Source organism: Pleurodeles waltl, chromosome 12 (assembly GCF_031143425.1).
Source record: "Pleurodeles waltl isolate 20211129_DDA chromosome 12, aPleWal1.hap1.20221129, whole genome shotgun sequence".
Taxonomy (NCBI): Eukaryota; Metazoa; Chordata; class Amphibia; order Caudata; family Salamandridae; genus Pleurodeles; species Pleurodeles waltl.
This window is the reverse complement of record NC_090451.1, coordinates 588,545,743-588,571,459: the sequence shown is the minus strand read 5'-3', so window position 1 is coordinate 588,571,459 and position 25,717 is coordinate 588,545,743. Positions and strand designations below refer to the sequence as shown.

General features: G+C 42.2%; 1 protein-coding gene across 2 annotated transcripts in view; it reads left to right on the top strand.

The window, feature by feature from the left end:
- The window catches only part of LOC138268268 (NACHT, LRR and PYD domains-containing protein 3-like), a 735,713-nt gene that overhangs the window by 175,524 nt on the left and 534,472 nt on the right, over nucleotides 1–25,717 (top strand). For both annotated transcript variants that reach the window (XM_069217756.1, XM_069217755.1), the window contains exon 3: nucleotides 4,909–5,089. In XM_069217756.1, the coding sequence (XP_069073857.1) occupies nucleotides 4,909–5,089 (181 nt within the window). The remainder of the gene's footprint in view (nucleotides 1–4,908; nucleotides 5,090–25,717) is intronic.

Below are 25,717 nucleotides of genomic sequence, written 5' to 3'. Positions count from 1 at the left end.
GAAGGCTAAACAAGATTTGAATAATCGAAGGAGAAATTCCTAACCATACGACAGAATTATTTTATAAATGGAACCGGAAACTCAGTCAGACGTGCAGCAGCCATGTTTGTTGCTCCTTTAATATGTGACAGCAGAGTTCAGGTTAGGTTATCCTCAAGATCATTTGCAGTTTCCTTATACACTTTAAAATCATTAGATTTACCGGTGCCTGTATTATGAGATATAGGGGGTAATTTTGACCTCGGCGGTCTTTTCGAAAGGCCGCGAGGGACCGCCGTGCTGAAGACCGCCAGTGGTGGCGGTTTTCTGCTCGGCGTATTATGACTGTTGGCAGCTCTCAGTCCTTTTTCGGACGGAGAGCCGCCAACAGCCATACTGGCGGGCGGCGGGGAAGAGGAGGTTGCTCCACCGCCACGCCAACAGAACCACGCCCACGGAATCACGTCCTGTGATTCGGCGTGGCGGTGTTCTGTTGATGGTGTGGTGTCGGCGGAGCAGTCCCCATGGATCCCGTTCCCTCCTGGAAGATCGACCGACCTGGTAAGTCGATCGTCCGTTAGGGGGGTGGAGGGGTGTTGTGTGGGTGCATGGGGTTGTGCCTGTGTGTATGTAGAGGGGGTGTGTGAGTGCGTGTATGCTTGTGGGGGTGTTGTGTGTTTGGGAATGAGTGCGTGTATGTCTGTGGGTATGTCTGTATGGATGTGTGCGTGTATGTTTGGATGTGGGTGTGCGTGTCTGACTGTGTGTGGATGTTGGCATGTATGTAGGTGTGTGTGCGTGTATGTGTGTTGGTGGTGCCTGCGTGCGTGTCGTGTGTGAGTGAGTATTGTGATGTTGGGGGTCGAGGTGGGCCCTGCCACCTTTGGGGGTGGCAGGGGTGATGGGGAGTGTAGGGGAGGGAGTCGGGTGGGGGAGACCCCTATCAGTGCCAGGGAAGGAATTCCCTGGCACTGACAGTGCTTACCGCCATGGATTTCATGGCGGTTTCAAACCGCATGAAATCCATGACCGTCAGCCGGGTCCAAATACTGCCGGCGGTATCCAGCCGGGCGGTTGTCTCTGCACTGTTTTTCCAGAATGGAGACAGTTCATGTTTTCTTTGTTGTCCCTAAACCCGAGGCAGTAATGTGCCAATAGGTTTTACTAATCAGTACTCGGGGAGCACTTTGTAGGAAAACAACAGCTGGTCTTAATTAATTATTTTCAGTTTCCTCAGATACAAATTCAGTTTTCTTCCTAATTCCCTGATAATTCAATGGGTGACACTTTTTATATTGTATCTTAGTTTGTTTATTTATTAGTACAACTAGTGCGCCTTTTTTCTTTCTGAGTATTTAATGTGTTTTTGAGTTCCCTGATATTTTTTTTAGATTGTAAATTCAAAGACTCACCTTTTGTTACTAATATCAAATTCCATAAAGACCTGTCAGGGGTAGGAATCACTATATAACCGCAATTTAAAGTGGATGCTATGATCTCCTGGGCATTCTTTATGTTGGTTTTATATCCAATAAATCTGTTGTTTTCCATTTTCCACTCTGGCCTTCCCATCTTCAAGGTACCACTTTTTGGGTACTTGTAAGTGGTTTTTATAAGTACTATGTAATAAAGTATGATTACCTCGGTCAGTAGACACCATTTCCAAGTCGTCAAACAGGGAATACAGAGGTTATTACATAATCAAAGTAATATTGACGCCTCCACTCCAGGTTTCTTTTGCTGGTCTGCTTCCCAAAGTATGACCATAAATTATTACATAGAATGCTTCTGACATCATCTGCTGCTAAAGCAAAATTCCCAATTTTTCAGTTCTGCTATTCTTTAACAATTCAGCTTCAGGGCTGTTACATAAATTTTCGCTCCCTCGTCTCCGAAGCTTTCCATCCAATAATTTGCTTTTTTGCACTAGAATTACTAAATGTAATACAGTTGTTACAATCTTCTTTGTTTTTTAACTAATCATTTCCCCAACCATTTACCCACCAAGTTGTTTTTTTCTAATCAGTTCATTCTACCCTAAGTATCACCGCTAAAACACGTTTGTTACTTAGTTGGGGATCCTCAAATTGGTAAATTGTACCAGCTGTTAGAAGTATAACCAAACAAATTTTGGGTATATCCTACTAGACAATTAGCTGATTTAGTTATCACAAAATCATCTTTTAAAACTAAACTATTATTTTGCCAGGTTTCCTGCAGATAGACAAGAGTAGTATCAGATTGGGCAAGATACCTAGCAACTGCAGTAGCCATTACAAAGTTTCAATGTTACTGCTAAAATAAATGTGAAATGTATTATTGTTGTTTCTGAGTGTGAAAGTCCCAGATAGGCAATATCAGTTTTGCTTTACTTCCGGTTATGTATCTCATTGCTCTTCCTTTGGCACCTACTTGGATTTTATCAGATGAGCATCTTGGAGGTCATTCCTTAGGAAAACTCAGAGATGATGTTTGCACGTGAAGGAAGCGTGCACTGCGGCTACCACATACTGCGCTCAGTTTGTTCTTCACATTATAGAAGCTTACAGTGCTACTGCTTGTGCTCTGGTGTCCCTCCCTATTGCTATGTTCAGGCTAAATGTGAAAACATCTCTTTTAAGAGGTCTGCCATTTGCACAGTATGAGGAACCATGTACAGAAGTATGGTGCTCACCAAGCAGAGTAACCTCTATATCACCTGTACTTTGTAGTAATTTATCTCTCCAGGATCCCATCACTGGTGCGGGGTTTAAAGGTGTACAGTACATAAACAGTGGTATTCATCAAGATCAGATCTTCTGTTCTTTACCTCAAATCTCTTGTTTTGTATGGAAGAGCCCCTTCTTGCATAGTGGTCCCTAAAAAATATGAATGTCAGAAGAGCTGCCATTAAAAGAGCATGCTTCCAAACACTCATTGATCAATGTCCTCTGGCGCTCGTGCTGGTAATCATGGTTCCCAACTGCAGAGCAAGCTGAGACTCTGCCACTGGAAAACCCCCAAATGTGGCTGATGAACTGCATATTTGAAGGAGGAGGAAGCCACAAGATTTACAAAGGGACTCCCCTCCTTGAAACCAAAAATGAGCCCATAATATTTCAAAGGGGTTTGTCTCCGGGGACCCTGACTCTTACCATTCCCCTCCCCTGAATAGAAAAGGATCACTTAATTGAGGGAATATAGCACTGCACATTCATTTCCATTATAGCCTTAAAACCCGCCGTAGTGGGCCCTACCGGCTATTAAAGGCCCGCGAGGACCTTTAACAAGGGAGAGAGCCTTTAATAGCCGGTAGAGCCCGCTACGGCGGGTCCTAAGGCTATTAGAACATTCTGCCACTCAGGGCAGAATGTTCTATTAAGTCAAACAAATTCCTCACGGAGCCGGAGGGGATTAAAATCCCCTCGGGCTCCGTGAGGCTTTGTTCACACCTGCTGCTGTGAACAAAGCGAACATTGGAATGTTGGCGCTGCAGGCTTTTACCGGCCAGTAAAAGCCTGCAGCACTCCATTGTTTTCAATGGAGCTGCCAACGTTCCATTGTTCTAATATTTATTAAAACGCTACACTCTCCTTTTCATTACTTGATCAAAAGTGCACCATGGAATATGTGCTCTCATTCCATTCCGTTTCTGGAGGAAAACTGTGCACATTAAATGGTATGACCTTTCGAATACATATTAATGGTTTTAGATTTCTAATAGTGCACGATAAGCTACTGAATACCTATTTATACCTTGGTTCTGCTGAGTTAGTGATTTTATGGTAATAGTACCTCTGCCTATTAACAATGCTGATGAATTGGTAAGGAGAGAGATTTACCGTTAGCAGATCTTAAAATTGTAAATACTGGGGCATATTTATCAAAGGTTTTGTGTCACCCTTGCGCCACTGAAGGAGACAAATGGCTACGCATAACCTAAAATGAGATTTCACCAAGCCACAAAAGGCCACCATGGTGGCCCTGTGTGGCTTCTTAAATCCGGAGTAACACAAGTTCCTCTAGTCAGACAGTGTCTTTGCATAACTCTGCCCTATGGAGGCATTCTATGGATGGAGTGTGGGTGTTCCCACACATCCATCCATGGATTTTGGCACATTCCCAGATTTATCATTAGTGGTAGAACTGGGAATAGGTCAACATGCTATGCCTTCCCAGGGATGGCATAGGAACGAGACTTATCTTTATTTCTGATTTTGATTTCTACTTGTGCTGCATTCTGTAGCTCATACAGAAATGGGGAAAAACCTCAAAATATTGTTTTTTGTGCAGGGAGCTGTCCATTCCTGCACAAAACCAATCCTGCTGCAACAGACACCCTTGCACCATACATGACACTAGGCAGCATTAGTGCACCTGTGGAAGGAGGGGACAGGAATGTGCCATATAATGATAAATATGGCACATTCCTGCTCTCTTCCTCTCACACAGCACAGCGCTGTAAGGTGTTTTTCTGTGTTGTGTTACATGAAAAAATGATAAGTTTGGGTCACTGTTTATAGTTTAATGTTAGTTTGAGGGGAATGTATCTTATGATATTTTTGCTACACTTAATTTCTTCATGTTGTGTTTAGAATCTGTTAATGTTATCAAGTGTAAGACTATGTATAGATCATGCTTTTTATTTTATATAATGTGTTAAATCCATTCAACTGTATCTGAATTTGCTAAGTAATGTAATTAAACCCACTCCTTTCCATTGGACAATGCAGGTAGGCATGATTCCTTCATAGCAAGCCTTTCAAAAATTGAAAAGAGAGGTTTCTCTTTAGAAGGAGCCAAATACACCACTGCCTGCTTTCCCCCTTTCTTTGTCTTTCTTTACCTGTGTGTGCCTCTGTTTCTTTCCCCCACTTTATCCTCTTTCACTCCTAGATTTTTCATCTTTAAAACTTTACATTTCTCACAATCTCCTTTACTCCTAAACAGAGCATCAAGGATTTGGCCATAAAGGAGGAGGAGAGTGCAGCGACTGAATTCCTGTTGGATATTGTGCTGGGGCGAGATGACGCTGTGGTGGCTCGAGCAATGTGGCAGGGTCTGGAGGAGCTACAAGACAATGATGCATACATCAAGATCAAGCGGATCCTGCAAGAGATTGAAACAAAAGGTATTGTTTCTAGTCAGATAAAACTGATCTTCAGAGCTTTCATACTGCTCAAACTCCAGGCATTGTTCCAGAATAGTTTCATATGGTCCTGCCCTGAGTATTCACCCCAATCCTCTGTAGAAAATGTTGATAACAAGCACATAAACATAGCCCAGTTCTCATCAATGTTAAATAAATACAGTACTTCAAATGCCTAAAAAAGTCAACAATGAGTTTAATGGAAAAACAACCATCACACAAGCAAGACAATAATCGATAATTTCAGGCACAGCTCACAAGAGGGAAAAGGGGCGGCATGGCGTGGAAGGTGGGGGGGACCCCCCAAAACAATAAATAAATAAATAAAACATACCTTTTTCCTGCGCCGCACCGCTCCATTCTCTCTGCTCTGCTCCGTCGTTGCAGGCACAGGCTCCCAGCCTGCTCTGAGGTCAATCCTGATGGTGCTTAAGCCTTAAGATTGGCTGGGAGCGCCCAGCCAGGAAGCTCCCAGGCAGACTGGGAGCCACTGCCTGCTCTCTTCAACCTGGCAACACAGTGCCGGTTGGAGAAACCCTGCTGCGCATGTATGTTTGGCCGGCCCATCGTGGCCGGCCAAACCTACATGCACACTGAGGTGGAGTGCTGTACACTCCTCCTCCGTCACACCAGTGGCCCCACCCAATTTTCTAGTAAAAACATAATAAACCAAGTTTATTATGTTCTAACTATAAAAGGTTGCAGCGACTGCTGCTGCTGGGCGGGGGGAGGGGGCGAAGCATCTGCCCAAATCGCATTTGAGCATGTAAATGTTCAAATCTATAAGGTACACACACATTTTATACACTTTCTTTGAATACAATGAGTGGAAGCCAAACCACATAAAGCTGTTACTTTAGGCCAGGCTTCTCCAACAAGTAGGTCATGAGCTATTGGAAGCTCTCCAGCTACCTGCAAGTAGCTCTTCTGTGTGCAGCCTATTAAGTTAGAAGCTTTTGCTTGCTGAATAAATATATCTATACCAAAACTGAGAGTATATATTTAAGATGAAAATGTGTTTTTTTCAGAACTCATAAGCTGATATTTGAAGAACAATGGCTGACCTTCAAAATATATTTAAAGCTGGTATTTGAGTGATAAACCATGTAGCATTGCGGAGACATTTAACAAACATTATTATCTTCGTGCGAGAGGTATTTCAGATATGGCTGTTATGTATTACCCATGTAGAGGCATTCCAAATTGACAAAACCTTATTTAGATTACTGCAGGCAACCTAATGTACTGAGGTAATGACTGGTAGTATTCTTGCACATGATGGCCACTAACCAGAACTTGTCTGATGTGGACAGTGTTACAACACTGATCGTAACAGTAGCTCACTATGTGTTTCACTGGAAAATAAGTAGCTCTTATTACAGAACAGGTTGGAGACCCCTGCTTAAACAAGCACAACTGATGAGCAGATGGTACAAGCATCTCATAAGAAAAAATGCAAGAAGTCCTTCAAAGAAGATAACATATTACAAGCAAGTACTCAGTTCATCAGTTCTCTCAATACCAGGCTTTGCAGTGCCAGTTTTAAGATGAGACTACACTTACCTCAAAATGCAGGGAAATGTGCAAACGTAGAACACTAAATAGGATTGCTTTTAAACCTCAGAAATACATGAAACTTAACAGGAATTTTAGGATTAATATATACCTGTTTCACTTGATACAAAAACAGAATTGACATTTAAGAGCAAATTGCATCAGTACACGTGAACCGTTGTTGAGATATTGGCATATTCATAATGTAGCAGTAGTGTGAAGGCATGGAATTGGCTGACTTTACTTTCTCAGTCCTCCCTCTTTTTGCTGGGAGTGAGAATATTTCAATTGCATAAATCTAAAACTATCTCCATTATCCTTATATAAAGCAAGCAAACGGTTGTGGACAGGGCCTTCATTAGCACAAATGTGCAGGATGAAGCACATTAGTAGTTGTATAAAAATACGCAGTGTTACCACAATCAGTATTACCTCAATTACACATTCAAATATCTTCATTCCCCAGTTCCCAAAGATTCCAGAGAATCGGCACCCAAATGCCCCTCAGGTTGATTTCAAACCCTTTTTGAATCTCATGCACTGCTTCACCTACACCAGAATTGGGAAAGAGAGTAGTTCCAGTTAGTTTCAGGAATCTCATGTCACCCTCTTTGGCTCTGTAGAGGGTGGACTGCAGAATATCTGATAACTGGGACGAGATAACCAAACAGACCCCAAGCAACTCCTGGTGTCCCCAAGTATAGGCTCCAGTTCCACAAATTAAGGGAGCGTGTGTCTCATGATGACAGCGCTGATGAAACACCATCAAAGATTATGGTCATTGCAGCACTCGCAGATCTTTCCCAGTTTTTTCATAGCATAATGAGTAACATTGGACCGTTATGACCAAGGTGATTATTGTACTTTTCCAGACCTGGGATGGACTGATGGAAGATTCCATCACATTGCAGCAGTCTGGCCATAATAGCACAGATCAAGACAAGTTTTTTATGTCAAACAGCACCCCAACCAAAGGCACAGTTTCCCCAACATCAACAAGCACATGGGCACAGGTCCAACAAGAGGAATGGTTAATCGTTTGCCTGTATTTCCTAAGCAGAAGCACTTAGAAGTTGTTGGCATGGACAAAGTGGTAGCTATGTCCAAGGACATGTACAGTACAGTTTTGTCTTTCAAGAACTCTCCATTCCACAGCCTTGATGTATCCCACCAATGGCCAGAGGCTCAAGGCAGCCGCTAAGATAGCAGGTCAGACTAACAGAGGGATCTAATATCCAGCAAAACCCTACTTACCTCAGACAGAGGTAGTACCAATGAGAGGCACTTGCATTGTGTGGCAATGTGTGGCTGTGGTGAGGCAGACGAACAAGGTAGGTACAAGTGTTTTGGCCCACTGACTAGAGTCTGTGCAGCTGCAAGGAGAATTTCAGTGGAGTATTGGAGACCTGGTGCTGGTTTAGGAGCAGACAAGCAAAAGCAGTCATCTTTCAGTCTGCTGCTTCCACTGAGAGGACTGACAACATTGTCAGAATCATTCTTTTAGCAGTGGTGTTGGAGATAAAATTAACTATATAGGTCAGCCCCTGTGGTTGGTAGGAAATCTTCCTTTCGTGGACATGCACATTGGCCTAGTCACCAGGTTGAACGAAAGTGGCAGTCTTCAATCGGACGCTTAGGTAAGGTAGCTTAGACCTGAGAACAGAAACTCGAAGACAGCATGTAAACTTTCTGCAATATTGCAAAACCAAATTGGGGAGAGAATGTGACACTACGGCCAGAGCTGCTGACTTTGGAACTGGGATACCAGGTTTGAGTCTCTGCTCAACATCCTATGATTCTGGTCAATTCACTATATCTCCCTGTGCCAAAAAAAAGTGTCCTTGTGTAATGTAACTGGTGCTCATGTAAAGCACTCCAATACCTCCTGGTTAGATTTGCACTATAGAAAACCGAAAAAAATATATATAATTCAGTTGTAGATCTAACTTAGTAGCAGAGACTGTATGGATGCCTTGCAGCATCATTAGTGACACATTCAAATCTCTTGGTTGCTCCGTTTTGTTTTATAGGCAGATATGGTTCTGATGGACCCCAAAGGGTAGTGATGGACCCCAAAGGGTAGTGCATCAAGCCATTTCATTTGTGACTCTGAGCACATCTTCGCTATCTTACTCCTGATGGTATCATCGCTGCTTTCTACCTTTCTGGCTGACTCTAGGTGGTACACACAATGGAAATGCTGATCTATCACTGACACTTTACAAATCTTCTGCATTACTGTGGAAATTAAGACTGTTCAGTAGCCACTCCATATCTAGTTTGGAGTACTGAACCGGAGGATAAAGTCCTTAGGTAATTGCTTTGCAATAGTAATAGCTTCTTCTCTTGCACAAGGATCAACTAAAACTCAGCCAGAGGGCACTAAGATTTTCACTAAGACACAGGAATAAAATGTGCACCTCAGCATCTGGACAAAGTCCATCTGGAGATGTACAACAGGGCCCCAAAGGTGAGGTGGAATCAGTGGGGATGGACCTGAGGCTTTTCCCAGCATTACAGTACTAATGTGTGACACAGAAATAGCAATAGTTTGGGGGCTGTAGAAGAAAACAATGGTGCATACCAGTGGGTTGCCTCAGCATGTGACATATCATTCCTAGCAAAAAAGAAGCACTGTGATACAACCATGCATGGTCTGGAAGTAGAAATTTTGATGCAACCACTCTCCCAGTGCTGTCTCGCCACGCCCCATCAAGGTCCCTTTCACACTTCTCTTTGAACCAATATTGTTTTTCAATTTCAGAATCCCACTTCTGTAACAAAGACAAATCATTTAAAGAAGACACAGGGAAAAACCAGTTCATAAGGCATACATGTCAACATCAACACTTTCACACAAAGCAGCACTTCGGGCTGCTAAGTCAGCCTTGCCATTCACTTTGGACATGTCATCATGGGGATGTTGGTGGCAATACACTTAACCACTGCTACCAGCTTAAACTTCTAAGGCCCTCAGGAGATTTTGTACCTACTGGTCTTTTTCGATCAGGGTTCCAGCAGAGGTCAAGAACCATCTTTGTATCCAAAGAAGCCTAACGTCATGTGTCACTCCAAACATATAGTCCATATATACAATAATAATCTTCTCTTGAGCCAAAACAGATGCTTGGTGTAAAGCAGTAAGCTTGGTTATTTGGGCTAATTATATATTGGGCAAACAACAACCTGCTACTTTTTGGTACACAGTGCACTAAGCCACAACCAACATCCTTTCCTGATTCAGAAGGCAGGACCCTTCTACAAAATATATGAACTCACAGTTGGGAATTGGAACATCAGTCAAATCAACAAATGGTTAAATAATGTGGGCAGTGATGATCAAGCAATTGTGAGGCTGTCTCTCAATGAAAGTAGACATCAAGGATGTAGGATTTAGAGTGGAGCATTGGATACATGTAAAATAAGAGACAGATAACAACAGAATCTCATATCTAGACAACTGGGCAGTAGAAAGATGCTGGGTTTTCGTGGTCAGAGGGAGTGCGATAACAGCATGGGGAAAAGTTACAGTTACATGGGAACTCAACACAATATTTTCTAGCCTTCAATCAGGTTAGTAGCTGCAGCTACAGAATGGAGGCAGAATGGAAGCTCAGCCATGACTGGATCTAGGACTGCAGGTTACAAAGCTCATGGTTTTTCTGATCCCCATGACCTTGAGTCAGCATGCAAGGGCAAAACCATTGTGTTCATGACAGTACAATGTAAATAGATTTGCATCATCATTTAAACTCAATGCAGGTGCAGAAATGTAAGTTTGTTTCAGTTTTACATGTGCATTTTTGGCTTCACCAGACCATTTTGACGGTTCTGGTGTATCCTTTTGGACATTATATTGTAAGGGTTTGACCTTAGCCCATAATCCATTGATTACAGTATCCAGCCGCTGCCAGAAATGTACATATTTGGGAAATATTTATGGGATGGGGAAGCATACAGACAACTTTTATTCTGTCCGGTGACAAGTGATGCTAACCAGCAGAGATCTCATGATCAAGGTGCCTGAGGCATTGCAGTACTTCCTTGGAAGTCATGGTGTCATGTCTTAGCCAATTTGGTGATGAAGTAGATTGGTTCTACCTTGCAATGATATAGAGTCAACAATAAATTATAAGCATACTGAACCTAAGTAGAACCTCAGGCAAAACCAATGTGTCCAAATGTTTCTTTAGGGCTTGGAGGACACTGTAAACACTTGTATGAGCCTTCTCCATAAAACTTTCGACCCTTGGAAGGAGAATGTGAAAAATGGAAAAAGAAACTGTCCCTCCTCATATCTCAGGATGGAAGTGATTGCGGAACAGAGATTAACCACAATGCACCTCTTGGCATTAGCATGTTTACAGGAAAGGATGGTGGCAAGGTTGGGGACCACATGGAAGTTGGAGACAATCACATTATTAATTTCCCTATGGTATGAGCCCTATACTTGGCTTTGTGTATCTGCAAAATGAGGGTTTTACTCAGGATGGCAATAGGCACTAGAAGCACTTGTTTAAGTAAATCATGTATCTCAGGGTGGAGTCCTGCCTCTGCTTCTAGTTTTAACAGACATTGGGGTAGCTTTTTCTTGAGATCAATATGGAACTTCAATGGTTCCACTGAAAAAAATAAACTTCTCATTACTGGCCATAGTGCACCACAGTGAAGGCAGTGCCCAGGAAAGCAACTTGGTGTAATCAGGAGGCATTTCACCTTTGTTTGTGCTGGGCTGACAATTAGTGTTTACAGACAAAAGCACCAGGAACTCATTTTCTCATTGCTGGGGCCAATTCAGATAGACGTCATCTGGGCTAATAGCATACTGCACTTTAGCTTGCACAGTATATTCCTACCTACTAAATTTGTGGTTGAGGTAACTCTCAACAAAAAGCATGGTTTTCAGTAAATCGTCCAAGGTGGATAGAGACGGGGTCAGAGATATGTGAGGAACTCATTTATTAGAAATACTGAATGTGTCTATAGGCATGCCTAAGAGAGGTAAAGTGCGGAACTCAGAGTGACTAGTGCCCATAAGTAAGTTGTGTATTTACTGTTAATGACTCAGTCAGCAAGATCTGCTCCATGGGATGCAAAATTGGGGACATCAATTTCAATTCAACGTTCTCTTTCATTTGTTTTGTAAAGCCACACACGGATTTGCAGCATTTAATAATTCAGCCAACTTCTTTGTTTGCCATACAATGCAGATCGTCATTAGCTGACTTCTCACATTCAGTAACAATCACCTCACAAAAGCAGCACCTACAGCACACTGGGCCATCTTCGTCAGATGGACTATGCCCAAGTATCTTTCAAATACATCCCTATACCTGTCTAGGAAGTCCATTGGGCATCACCTTTTTTCTGTTTTTACTACAAGATCTTAGTCAAGTCAGTCTTTACTAGGCATTCATCTGCCACCGCATTTAGTAATACATCTTTTGAAGCACATATCAGCACTCCATTTTCTAGGATCTACTCTGTCAGACAGACATTTCCACCAGAAGATCCCCTACTTCAGTCAGCACCACCACTCGTTACAATTGGTTCACATCTGCCCAGTTAGGCCATTACACTTCAGACATACTTTGCAACTGCTCTCAGACCTGAGTATTTTCTCAGATGTTCAAGAATTGTTTTAGAGCTCATTAAGTCAGATCTTGTTCAAGACATATGGGCCATGATCCTGCTTGGTAGTCCATCAAAGTATTAGGGTATTAGGAGCAGACAGGGAGTGGTTCTTATCTGTGCCACTAGAAAGGGGGGAGGGAAAGCACCACCTAGCCAGTTGATATACCATTTGTCTTAACTCTAGTAACAGTGGAGGCTGCATTCTCGTCTGTACATCCCACAGATAGATCAGTCCACAGTAGTGGAATCAGCATCTTGTCTAGTCACTTGCACCTCTCTAGCAGGTGTTTTGCTGTCAGTCAGCTGCATCTCAGTGCTCATTTGCACGTTACATTGGTTGTGCCCCAGTCTCCTGTGGGCCTGCAGGTTCTGCAAAGGTGTCTGCATCAGTCAGGCATATGTTGTGTCCTGGAGGGGAATACACTTCCAGTACAAAATACTTTGCTTAGACTAAGTTTCCACCTTTTCCTGCTTTGTATGTGTAATGTACAGGGCAGCACACATGCAAAGTGGAAAAAGTTAGGAGGAATAAAAGCCTTTCTCCTTTTTAACACCTGCTTTCAAGTGGCATACATTTTTGGCACAGGACCCTGTCTGCTGTTATTAGGAGAGAAGAAACAACAGGGCAGTCCTAAACTGGGGGAGCATCTGAAACTCCCACTGTGGGACATGAGAAGGAAGGGGTGACAATAGTGCACTGCAGCTGCCTGCAGCTTCAGTACTGATGAAGTCTGGTCTGGCGACTCCTGGTTTGAGTTACTGGGTCCACTACTTGTGGCCGGAGACAGCAGAAAAGTTGAAATGGCCACTCGTAATGAGGGCCTATGATCCTTATTTAGAGGTGACCAAATCTTGTCAGATGCCCCACCTACCCTATCCTCTGTTCCATACTGATTTAGAGTGTAGGAAGCATCAGTTTTCCTTGTGGCAGTTCTTCCACACCATTCCAAAGGGAAACTTTTTGTCCCTGTCTGTCATGTAAACCATGACAGCCATGATCCAAAAAGCTTAGAAATGTCCCCGGTGCACTGAAGTAAGCTCGAAGATATCGGGGGGCAGGGGACATTAATTATGTAATTTGACCAGTGCTTCATTTGAATTGCCACCTGATGGCAGTGCCCACTGGCCCTCACTTTTGGGGTATGGAACATACTGTCCTCGTTAGACTTTAGCCCAGATAAAGAGAAACAAGAAAAGCACAAAAGGTAAGAAGCGAAAGATGGAAAACATTGGCAAAGAGAGAAAGCAGGGATGAAAAATAATCTGAATGAGTGAGATAAAGGCGCAGCAAGTGTCTGGTGGGGTGAAAAATACATGAACTGGAATCAAGACTATGCAGCCTCGGTATTCAGTAGTCCTGGCATTCGATACTGCCAGCTACGGGCTTCCGAGCAAAATATTGTGGCACAGCACTTACTCTTTCACAAATTAAGTACTTTGTTCAGATGAACTCCTACTCCTGCTTTTTCTTTTTTGTCTTCAGAAATACTATAAGCAACAACCTTTCCCCCACAAGCAGATCCCGCCATGGAATGTTCGCTTACAAGGAGATCAATTTTAATTTTGCTGGCTTGGTCATGGTAGGTGTGATAATGGTGCTCATTGGTGGGCAATCGGGAGAAATAACATTTCAGCAATTTCAAAAGTGGCAGTTAGCAACATGCTAGACACATCCACCCACCCCTTCAGGTCTCTGGAACAACTGTGACAGCCACAAAGTCTCATTTTCAATTACACACAGCCCCCTATACAATGTTGCCCAGACCACTCTTAACCTAAACACTAGAACCCAACTATTTCAAAAGTTTAGATGTCGCAAAAGCCTAGGGGTAAATACACCTGTTGCAGAGATTTGTATCTGGATACATATTTCTGGATATGTATCCAGAAAATCTCAGAATATGGTAATGGACAGACAGATCAGATAGCTAGCGTACTTTCTGCATTGATATTTTTTCAATCTGTTCGTCATGTTTGAGTAATCTGGTTTGCATGGTTAATGTGTCACAAAGCAGTATTCGCAACCTGCAGGTTATAAATCTGAATTATAGTAAATTAGCAGTGTGAGTGCATGTGTTTTTTGTAGAGATCCCAGTGCAACCTGTAGATCACAAGCTCTGATACCGAAAAGCGCATAAAGGAGTTGTGAGCCTGTTGCCAAAATCTGCATTAACCCGCAAGTCATAATTTTGAATCCATACAGGGATAACTCATTTCTTCACTTATGAGCTTGAAATATAGTGTGACAGACATGTGGCCAAGTGACTAGAACTGCTTCCTTTGGAACGTGGGGATCCAGGTTCAAATCTCAGTGTTGGTGCTTGACTCAACAAAATGTGATTCATGACAAATCACTTAGGCTCAATTTAGAGTTTGGTGGAGATGTACTAAGTTGCAAAGATGATGGAGTACCCTCTCAGCTCATCTGACGGTCTTCCCACCTTGTTCATAGTTGCCCAAACCCTCAGTATGTCAACAGTGGTGACCACTCCATCTCAGACAGCAAGAACTGTCAGAGGTTTTGTCGTTTGTCCACTTGCCCTGCTTAGAGGGGGCAAACAAATGTCAGGTTTTCACTGCCTCTCAGCACCAGGTAAAACCTGCCGGAAGGGTGCAGTGAAAACTGCAAAATGAACCACGTCATTGGAAAAACTTTCCATACTGGGGAGGTGTTTTTGCTTTTTTTGATTTTCAAAAACAAAATTCTGCTTTGGGATTTTGCTTTTGAAAATGAAAAAAATATTGAAAGTTTGCTGTATAGTTCAGTCATATTGACAGAGCCATCCGTCATACTTTCAAAGTATTGACAGGAATTGCTGGACTGGTGGGCATCTCTGAATTTGGTGGGCAAGTACTTCCTCACAAAGTAAATCCCGCCCACCAAAGTCAAAATCAAGCACAATGGAGCAGTCTGTCAAACTTTCAATACATTGACAGGAACAACCATGATGGAAGTTCCTTCAAATGCATGAGATGTCTGCTGGGTCGGAGGACAGCTCTAAATCTGGCAGTGGTACTATGTCACAGAGTAAACCCCAACCGTCAAAGACATTATCAGACCTCATGACTTTATATGCCAAAAATAATCTAATTTATACTGTGTTCTATAAATGATTGTTATATTTATACTGGTAAATCTGCATATATATCTGAGCCTTTATTTGAAAGGATGCTTGCACAGAATCTTATCTTACTTTCAGTGCTTATATTGAAGAAGGGATGCAACATGTCTCTCATTACTTGTTGTTGTCTCTCCTTGTTCTTCTTTAATTATCAATTGTATTAATTAACTTTTTCTTTATAAATCCCTTGACTTTTTTGAGAGTTTGAAAATATGGAGAACTTTTATATCTAGATATGGCTCTGTATCCTTTTGAAACATGATGAGAGACTACATCTTGCTTCACCTAAGATGAGACTGGAAGCAGTCTTGTCTGCCGCTGTTGCAGATGTCATCTGAACTGTGAAAGTTTCAAGCCATTCAGCTAATGATATAGATATAACACATGATGCAACATCAGTCTGGGACAAGTGTCTACTTTTGAACATGTCATGGTCAAAACATAACAAATACAGACATATACCCAAAATAGTGTAGCCTGACTTGTCGTCCTTTCACTTTATATGTTCATAAGGAAACGTCTGGGACGTACACCTTGATGCACATAATCTGTACCAGATATTCTTAAACTAATGTCAGAAATTTCAATCTCTGATAAGATATAGTAGATTAGAACTGCTACTTGACTATCGCATGAGATTCAGCCAGAGACGATCTCACCTACTGTCTGTGCACTTTGAAGATGCTGCATCTCGCCTGATGCTGATAAGACTGAGTCATGGAGGAAGGCTGGTACTGTGGCGCGTTTGCCTTTCACAGGGAACACTGCCTTCATGCCTCTGTTGATAACAGCTCTTGCTGTCAATAAGGTATGCAGTGCGTTGATTCTCACTAACGGCTTGCAATTAAGGATTGGTGGGGTAAGTGTAGGAGGCTGGCCTGGTTTGTAGTGTGTACCACAGGTACTTACATCTTATACCAGGTCCAGTTATCCCTTTGTAGTGAGATGTAGGCTCTGTCTAGAAGCCAGGCTGTCTTTAGGCAGCTGTAGGCAGAGCAGCCAAGGCTGAACTAGGAGACTTGCAAAGCTCTTGCAATACCACTGTAGTCACACAGTACTTACACACAAGAAAGACAATACTCAGTGTTACCAAATATAAAGGTACTTTAGTGACACAAGGCCAAAAATATCTTAGAGGCTATAGTCCCTTAAGAGGTAAGTAATACGCATAAAATATACACTAGTAACCAAATTCAGGTAAGTAAACAGTCACAAAATAGTGAAAATCACCATAGGACAGAATGGGCCTAAGGGCAACACAAACCATATGCTAACATAGTGGAATGCAAAAGTCGGTTCCCCACCCAGTCAAGAGTAGTGTGTAGAGACAGGCTGAAACTGAATTAATTGTTCCACCTGGGGTGGTTGAATCCTAATGCTGACCATATCCTAATGCCTGTCCTTCCTTCATTAGTGGTTGGCAAAAGATAGGAAATATCTTTGGGTATGGTCTAGTGCTTTGGGTTACATTACTTGGTGGTCCCTTTATGGTCAGTCTGTCAAGTGTTTTAGGTTGATTTTTTTATTTTCTTTCATCTTTTCCCCCTACTTGTCAAGGGTTTGATGAGTTGAGTATTCAATTGTAGTGAGTCAGCACCAGATTGTTGTAGTGGGATGCCTGTACCATTTGTTGACTTAAGGACCTCACAGGGGTTGTCTTTACCCGGAGGTGCCACAACAGGGCTCGAAAGAGTCTTAATTGTTCAGGTCTTAATTGTTCAGGTTGTACTATTTTAAATACTTACTCTCCCTTCTGGCGAGTTGACACTGAACAGGTGTTCTGTTCAGTTGAAAAGTGGAGGGGCAATACAAGATGCCTTTAAATCTTGTTCTTATGTAACATTTGCTCTGTGTTCACAGACAGAGGTCAAAAGTCAGTTTTTCATACAATTAATTTTCCTTCTGACTGCAGAGTTGGACTTTGTAAGGTGAACTGTGTGACCTGCTGGTTAGAATGTAAAATAAAAGGATATAGGGTGTCAGGTTTTTCCTAACACACAACATTTAAATGACTAAGTCAACTGTGCAAACATTTCAATATATATTTCAGTAGTTGTGAAAGCCCTTTTTTATATTTCTGTGTGAAGAAAAAATATTTTAATAGGATGAAAACAAATCAGAATACTTTACATGTTGATGTGCAAGGGATAGGTTTTCTGAAACCCAATTTTCACAGATTGTTAATACACTATATAGTTTTATCTGTAAAGCTGCAAGTTAGTGAAGAGGTTTTTGGAAATTTCTTGGAAAGTTACTGTGTGTAGATGACAATATGTTACCACATCATGGTTTATAATATATTTATTAAAATTGAATGTTTAAACAGACTGAGAAACACTCCTGCCCTGATGGCAATGTTGTTAGTAAACTAAAAGAAGTCCTTGGTTATGTGGGCTAGACCTCATGGGTACATGGGCTAGATTCCTGTGATGTATGCAGCAAACTTAAGTCTACTTAATCAAACAAAAGAGGGTTTTTTGTACTGCAGAAATGCTGAGCTCACATATTTGAAGGTGCAATCATATGTGAGAACTAATAAAAAGGCTACTCTGTAAATTATTTGCCCAGGATCACACAATTTGAGACCTGTTTACGGGTCAAGTACACAAGAGTTAGGTTGAGTAGATAATTCAAGCTACTCGACCTGCAGGTCTAGTAACATTTTTATGATTTTTCGAGCCCTGCACAAAGTTATAGTTTGGGCTTCTCTTATTGCTAGATTATTAAATTCCTAAGGAGGATATTGCCTTTCTTTCAGATTCAAGAGAGAGGGTAAGGGGTGATTCAAGTGCACCTGCCATGGCCTGGTGGTCGGGCTTGTGCAGTTTGGCTTACTTTAGATTCTCTACCAGTAGTGAAAGTAATTCTGGAAGTGTGCACAGTTTATCAACTATTGGAGCACAGACAATCACAGTTTTGTGTTAGAATATTAAGTTTGGATTCCAGGCAATGTTTAAGTCAATAATAGGTATAGAGTTGGCAACTGATTGCATAGATCAATTTGCAGCTTTAGTTTCTGTGATTGCTATGTAAGAGTTTTGGTGACAGCCAGGGGTGATAAATTGATTTACATAAGGGTGGTATTCATTGGAGAATTACAGGTACCGCTGTCAGTTGGCCAAGTAATATTTAGCTCTAGAGAGCGCCCTAGATTCAACAGTTCCAGTGCTTCTAAGATCTTAACATGTTTAATTTAATGTGAAACTAACAGGCTCACATAGTGACATGTTGCATATTTCCTGAGGCGTAAAGGCATTACAGTTTACAGGAAAGGCTTTGCATCCATTCGAATCCTGCTCACAATGCATTTCCACCACCATCTCACTAGTTGTTCCATGATTACTCAAATAAATAGCATGTATGGGGATCAGAGTTAAGGACATTGAAAGAATAGTATGGTCAGTTGACCAAGACAGTTCCGTTATTTCAGAGACTCCCTTCAGACAGGACTTCCTAATTAGTTCCCTTAGAAGTGTGAGCCAGCCTCAGTGAGTTTCCTTTGAGCATTGGGCTAGATTTTGTGGTTGATTCCGAGGCCGTGCCAACTATTTCCTCACATCCATCCTTGGGGCAGGACCCAAAGTCTGATTTGTGTTTCAAAAAGTATTTATGAACTGGGATGATACTTGTTCTCGGGGTAGGCCCACCGCAGCATGACTTATAGTCCCAGATAGTGCTGTGGTTACTGTTGAGATCAGGGTGCACCATTAAGCGGAATGGGCTTTGGGAGGTCCACCATTATTGTTTGATTCAATATTCTTCCATTGCATGCTGGAAACCAGAGTAGTCTCTTTCCACCATTTCAAGCCTCTGCTCCTTAGTTGGTTTCCTCTCTTAATTATAGACATTGTCACCACTGCAGTGATTAAGAATCAGATATACAATTTCTTCTGTAGTGCAAATTTACATTCAGTGGGTGCGCCTGACTTCTCTAGTTAACAACCTTATGGTTTCCTTGTGAATCCTGTGGCCCCATCGATTAAGTCTCAGATTGATCTGGGAGTAACCAAATAAGTGAAACAGGACGCACAGCACTGTATCAAATGTATCAACAAAACGGGTGTCCTTATTCCCTTGAGTTATTCAGATTTATTAGAATTGCGTTCGTAGACAGCTGCTTCTGAAGTAATTTGTAGTTGTGGTGTATTTGGAGTATTTTATGTGCTTGGAGATTTTATAATTTTACAAGCAACTGGCAGGAAATATCAAACAATTCCAGCTGCCTATAGGCTTCCTCTGCTTTACAATCTGCCCAGGGAAGGTTTCAGCAGGATGAGGTGATTATCAAACCAAAGAATGGCACTGCTGCTACAGTGATTAGTGCCAATCGGAGCACATTTGGTTTGTAGGTTAGCATATATTGTTTGCTGGAGGTACGATATAGAGGGCAGATGGGCGGGTGGGGTTGGGGGAAGGCTGTGTGCTGCCTTGGACCTTCCCTCACCTCCCCGGGCCATTGGTAGAGTCAATAGATGCCATTGTTTCTATGTGTGGCATTGAATGGCCTCATAGATATGGAGTTAAGCAAGGCAGCATAACTCACTGCATGCCTTACTCTGCGTCAGGGGGTGTTCCATGGATGTTGCAGTGGGTGTTCCCACGCAATATCCATGGATTTTGATGCATTCCCAGATTTACCAAAAGTGGTCCCCAGATGAGGCGTTTCTCCTTGTTTTTTTTCTTCTTTCTATGTGTGCTGTGTTTTCCAACAAGGTGAGAGCCAGCATCAAGGAAGAGGTCTCCAGGATGCGGGACTTAGGGGTTATTGAGCCCTCTACAGCCCTTGGTCCAGCTCAGTGGTGGTGATCTCTAAAGCAACCCCTCAAGGTACCAGTCCAGAACTTAGGTTCTGTGTGTATTACAGGGCTCAATGCAGTCACCAATACTGATGTACACCCCATCCCGAGCTGATGAACTCATAGATAGGAGCTGCCAAATTCCTCAGAACATTTGATTTAACTTCTGAATACTAGCAAATTGCCTTGACCGAGGAGACTAATGAAAGGTCTACATTCTCCACCCCAGAAGGGCACTTATGGTTCTGGGTAATGCCCTTTGGGTTGAAGACACCCCTGCAACCTTCCAGAGGATGATCAACCAGGTTCTGGCTGGTTTGGAGGATTTCAGTGCTACCAATCTAGACAACATTGTGGTCTTCAGCTCTCGCTGGGAGTCCCATTTGTGCCACATCAAAGAAGTGCTTCAGGCTCTGCAGAAGGCAGACCTGACTATAAAGGCCAGTAAGTGCCAGATACAGTGTACAGTTGTCCACTTGGGTCACCAAGTGGGAGGAGGCAAAGTGCAACCCCTCTGGGCCAAGATTGAAACTGTTCTGATTTGGGAACTCTCCAAGACAAAGACAGAGGTGAGAGCCTTTGTATGCCTTGTGGCTACTACAGGAGATGTGTTAAGAGGTATGGCACCATTGTTGCAACCTTGACAGAGCTGACTTCGAAGATGCAGCCACATGAGGTGATCTGGACAGAGGCATGCCAGAATGCTTTTGACACCCTGAAGGAGGGCATGTGCACAGCACTCTAGATCAAGGACCCTGACTTCTTAGAGGAGTTAATTGTCCTAACAGAAACCTCAGGTCATGGCCTAGAAGCCATGCTCTCACATCTAAACGAAGAGGACCGGGATCAGCCTGTAATGTTCATCAGTAGATGGTTATTTCCCAGAGAACAGAGGTGGAGTGCAGGCATTTGCAGAAGTCTGGGCATTGAAGAAGATGAGACTATACCTGTTTGGTGCCTACTTTTGAGTTCAGGCAGACCACTGACCTCTCAGATGTCTAATGCAGTTGATGGTGAGAATTCCAAATTGTTGAGGCGGTCCATCTCCCTACAGGGAATGGATTTTATGGTGAAACATTGTCCTGGAACAGACCATACCAATGCTGATGGTCTCCCAAGGCTCTTCTGCCTTAGAGAAGAAAATTCCCAAAAGGTTTTGGTAGCTCTTCCCACTTTCCTCGGGGGGGACATGCGTTAGACCTGGCATCCTTGGTGTGGTTTTCCCTATTATTTTGCCTTCAAACCTCCTGTTTTTTGCTGACATAGCTTCTGCTGGTCATAAGACTCTGCACGTTCACACTACTAACCAGTGCTAAAGTGCTCCTTTTCTAAAACGTGGTAAAATTGGCTTATGCCCAATTGGCATCTTTTATTTACCTTTTATTTTATTTATTTGTATATTCCTAATATCTTGGCACTGCCTGTGCCCAGGGCCTGTAATGTAAATGCTACTAGTGCCCCTGCAGTACTGATTGTGCCAACCACTTAAGTTGCACTCTAAACAGGTCTTAGGCCTGCCATTGCAGAGCCTGTGTGTGCAGTTTTAATTTACCATTTTGACTTGGCAAAGTAACCCTTTGTTAGGCCCAAACTTTCCTTTTTAATACATATGTCACCCCTACGGTAGACCGTTGAATGCCAAGGGCAGGATGTAGTGTATTTTAAAAGCAAGACATGTGCTTATAAGTTTTACCCTTACATTCATTTTTCGCTCTTGAAAGGCCTACCTCTCCTATAAGATAACATTAGAATTCGTTATTACATTTTATAAGTGTAATTTCCAAATAGGAACTGGTAGCCCCTTCATATTAGGTGGCGCTAGAAACACAATTTAAAATCCTAACATGTGATGATGTTGGATTATGAATTGCAATTCTAAAAAAAATGACACATTTAGAAAGTTGGCATTTTCTTGCCTTAAACACTTTGGGGCTTATTTACAAGCCCAATGGCGCAGGATAGCGCAGCGGAGCAAGTGACCTTGCTGCACTGCCCTGTGACACAGGGAAAGGACAGAAATGTGCTGCATCTACAAGAATCAACACATTTCTGTCCTCTCCCCTACTCTGGTGCACAGTAGGCTACCTGACACTGACGAGGCACCCTTGCACCCTGGTGCAAGGATGTCTGCGTCACAGATAGGATTGTTTCTGTGCAGGAAGGGATACCTTCCTGAACAAAAAGAAACCACTGAGGATCTTTTCTCTTTCTATGTGTGCTGCAGAATGCAGCACACATAGAAAGAGGAAAAGACTAGGATAAATAAAGGTATTTCTCCTCATTGCGCCTCCCTTCGGAAAGTGTAGCATTTTGGCACATTCCCAGGTTTAGAACTTCTTGTAAATTTAGGAATGTGTCAAAATCCATGAGAGTTGTGTGGGAACACCTACACACCACCCATGAAACGCCTTCCCAGGATAGAGTTATGCAATGTAGAAACTTTTGCTGTGTTGCTTTACTACTAATTTATAAAGCCACAAAAGGCCACCTCAAGGTGGCCTTGCATGGCTTCATAAATCTGCCTTAAGAGTTGTGTCACTCTTGCACCACCTTACGTGGTGCAAGAGTGATACAACCAGGGTCCTAAATATGGCTCTTGATGCCTGCTGCCTGCCTCTGGATCACATAACTGTGTGTGGGTGACAGTTGAGCTTTGTGTATTCCTCCTATACAACCACACACAATGGGAGGCTTAGGTGTGACTGGATGGGCTATCACTGGCAGGGTGGCACCATTTACACTTGAATAGGCTGTATCTTGAGCCTGCGCAAAATGTTTCATGCCCCCTGTAGTTAGTCTGGGGCCAGGGCCAGGAAGGCATGGCACCTGTACACTTCAAAGGCAAGCCTCTAGATGTCTATCCCCTCTTCAAAGGCACAACTGTGGATCAATACTGGACCTCAGGCCCCACCACTTCAGTACACATCTGAACCTATGGATACTCTGTCAGGAAGAAGGACTGGCTCGCAAACCAGCATTTAAAATGCCTTGTTCAACAGGCCTAACTGGATACATGTAGCTGGCCTGCACTCCAGTGTGGTAGGCCTGGATTTGCGACTTTGTCCAGGTCCAGTGTGACCAGATATCCCATGTTGGCACTATTTTTACCCAAGTCTTCATAATTGAATCTCTCTGGTTCTACTTATTGGATTTTTGCTGTTTTGGTCTTGTTTTGTTTATTAAAATCAGTTCTATTGTTGTAACATAGGATCCTTTTTTGTGATGCTTTCATTGTATTACTGTTTGAAGTGTTGCACACATACTTTATGCACTGTCTTTCAGTTTAGCCCGACTGCTCTGTGCCAAGCTGCCAGGGGATTGAGCGCAGGTTAACTTAGGGTTGACTTGTGCCTCACCCTGACAAAGATTGTGGTTGCTGCTTGACAATGACTTACACCGCAGTCAACCAATAACCCAATTTCTCACACCTTCTTTCTTTACTTTCTTTTTCACTTCTTTTATCTGTCTTTTCTTTTTTCTTTCTTTCTTTCCATTTTCATTACTACTGTTGTTTCTTCTTTCTTTCTATCTTTTCCTTCTTTTAATTATGTCATGCTTTCCTTCTTTGCTTCTTTCCTTTCTTCTTTCTTTCATCCCTGCTTTCTTTTTTCTTTCCTTCCTTCTTTCTTGCCTTCCATCTCTCCTACTTTTTTCTTCATTCATTCATTTTTTCTTTCCTTCCTTTTTCCTTCTTTTGCTGTTCTATCTGTTTCACTCTATTTCATTTCTTTATTTCTTTCTTTAAGGTGAGATACTGGCTGCCAGTGGCAGAATGATTGACTTTTTTGGTCTTTGTAGCCAATACCTTTCGATTTTCCCAAAATATGTGTATGACATATTTACTTTTAGGGGTTTTCAGCTGCACATCATCCATTTGTCTGGGGTTGTCTCATTCACATTTTTCCAGCCCACTCAAACATGCATCATAGGACAGTGCATACGCCTACTTCATCATTGTCTGGCTTCACTATGAGTTATATTATGCTGTCCTTTCACAGTGAGCTATCCATAGACAAAGTACTCTCCTGCAGGGCCAGGGAGTGCTATGGTAATGTGTTCTTTTTTTTTTTTAGACCAAAAAACATTTTTACCTTTGCCATTTCTTTAGATAGACAAACACCTAGAAGCTTCCAGAGTGATAAACGTTTACAAAAACCATGACAAAACAAGAATAGATAAATGGCTGTTGGACAACATCAGACTTCTCAGTCTTGCCAATGTTTGTTTAATATGGTCCGCTGTGTAGAAAAGGGTGTCTCTTTACTAATTTGATTATGTGTCTTATTTATTACTTTAACAGTGTTACCCCTTCAAAATAGTCAAGGGAGAGAAAGAAGGTAGAGGGGTCAAAACTTACTTGAAATTAATAAAAACCTTTTTCAAAAATACTTACAGCACAGTCATGCAATGATCAGCAGGGTTCAGTTTCTTTTGGGGGCCTATTCTGAGGAAGAATTAAAATACCATTAGCAAAAGAGTGGCACAGAAACATGCACCACTATGTTGTCACCCGGTGTGTGGAGCATGTATCTTGCAGGATTCAGAATATATTGTGTATAGTGGAGATAAAACACTGCATTGATTAGTGCATAAGGTCACACAGCAGCAATATGTGAACAAAGTGACAAGACAAGATGGTGAATGTAACTTGTTTACAGTTGTTTTCAAGTGCAACGTTGTCTGTGAGGTTGCTGTGGGTAAAAAAGGGAACTAGTGATTAGTCTGCAAAGTTAGATACTATACCGTCCTGGACCTATAGTACCCAGGACGGGCCCACCTGTAGTTTGCAGGGATATGTCTTGAAGTGAGTTCTTTTTGGTTGCTGGCATAGATGCCAGAAACAGTGTTTGTTCATGAAGCCTTCATTGTCTAGCGGAGGCATGACGGGAAATATAGTGTCATACATCTGTACCATAATGTCCAAGCAGGAAATGTATTAAAAGCATAAATTAAATATGGTATGAGAATAAGATCTCAACTATCCCAAAACATTGTGAGTGATATGGAGTGCTGCAGCGTGCACTTTACTGGGCTTGTTTAAAAGTCACATCTCTTGTGCCATGATCTGTGATTAATGGAAGTAGAGTTAGTGTTGTGGATTGTACTTTATTGGTAAGGTCTTGTGTGACCTCATTTGGGATCAAGGGAAGTGTATTCCAGGCTTTGCAGAACAGGGGCTGGAGTTGTAGTCTTTAAAAATAAATGATGCAAGTACATCAACAGTGTCACAACAGACTCTGTAAACTGTATAATGCCTGAATTTTCATGAAACAGCGTACATAAAAAACTTTAAAGTGCTGTCAAGGGTAACTTGCTCTGGCGGTGTAGCAAGTGTTGTCCAGTCTGGGCAAAATACATGGTTAATGTCACATGCTTACAAGTGAAGAGTCCTTACAAAGAAACAGTATATTAGTTCAAGTGATGAAATTTGTAAAATTCATGTATTTCAGAGAGTGCATTGAGACCTGAATTAATGGTGTCAAATTTGAGAATCGTAAGTGCTC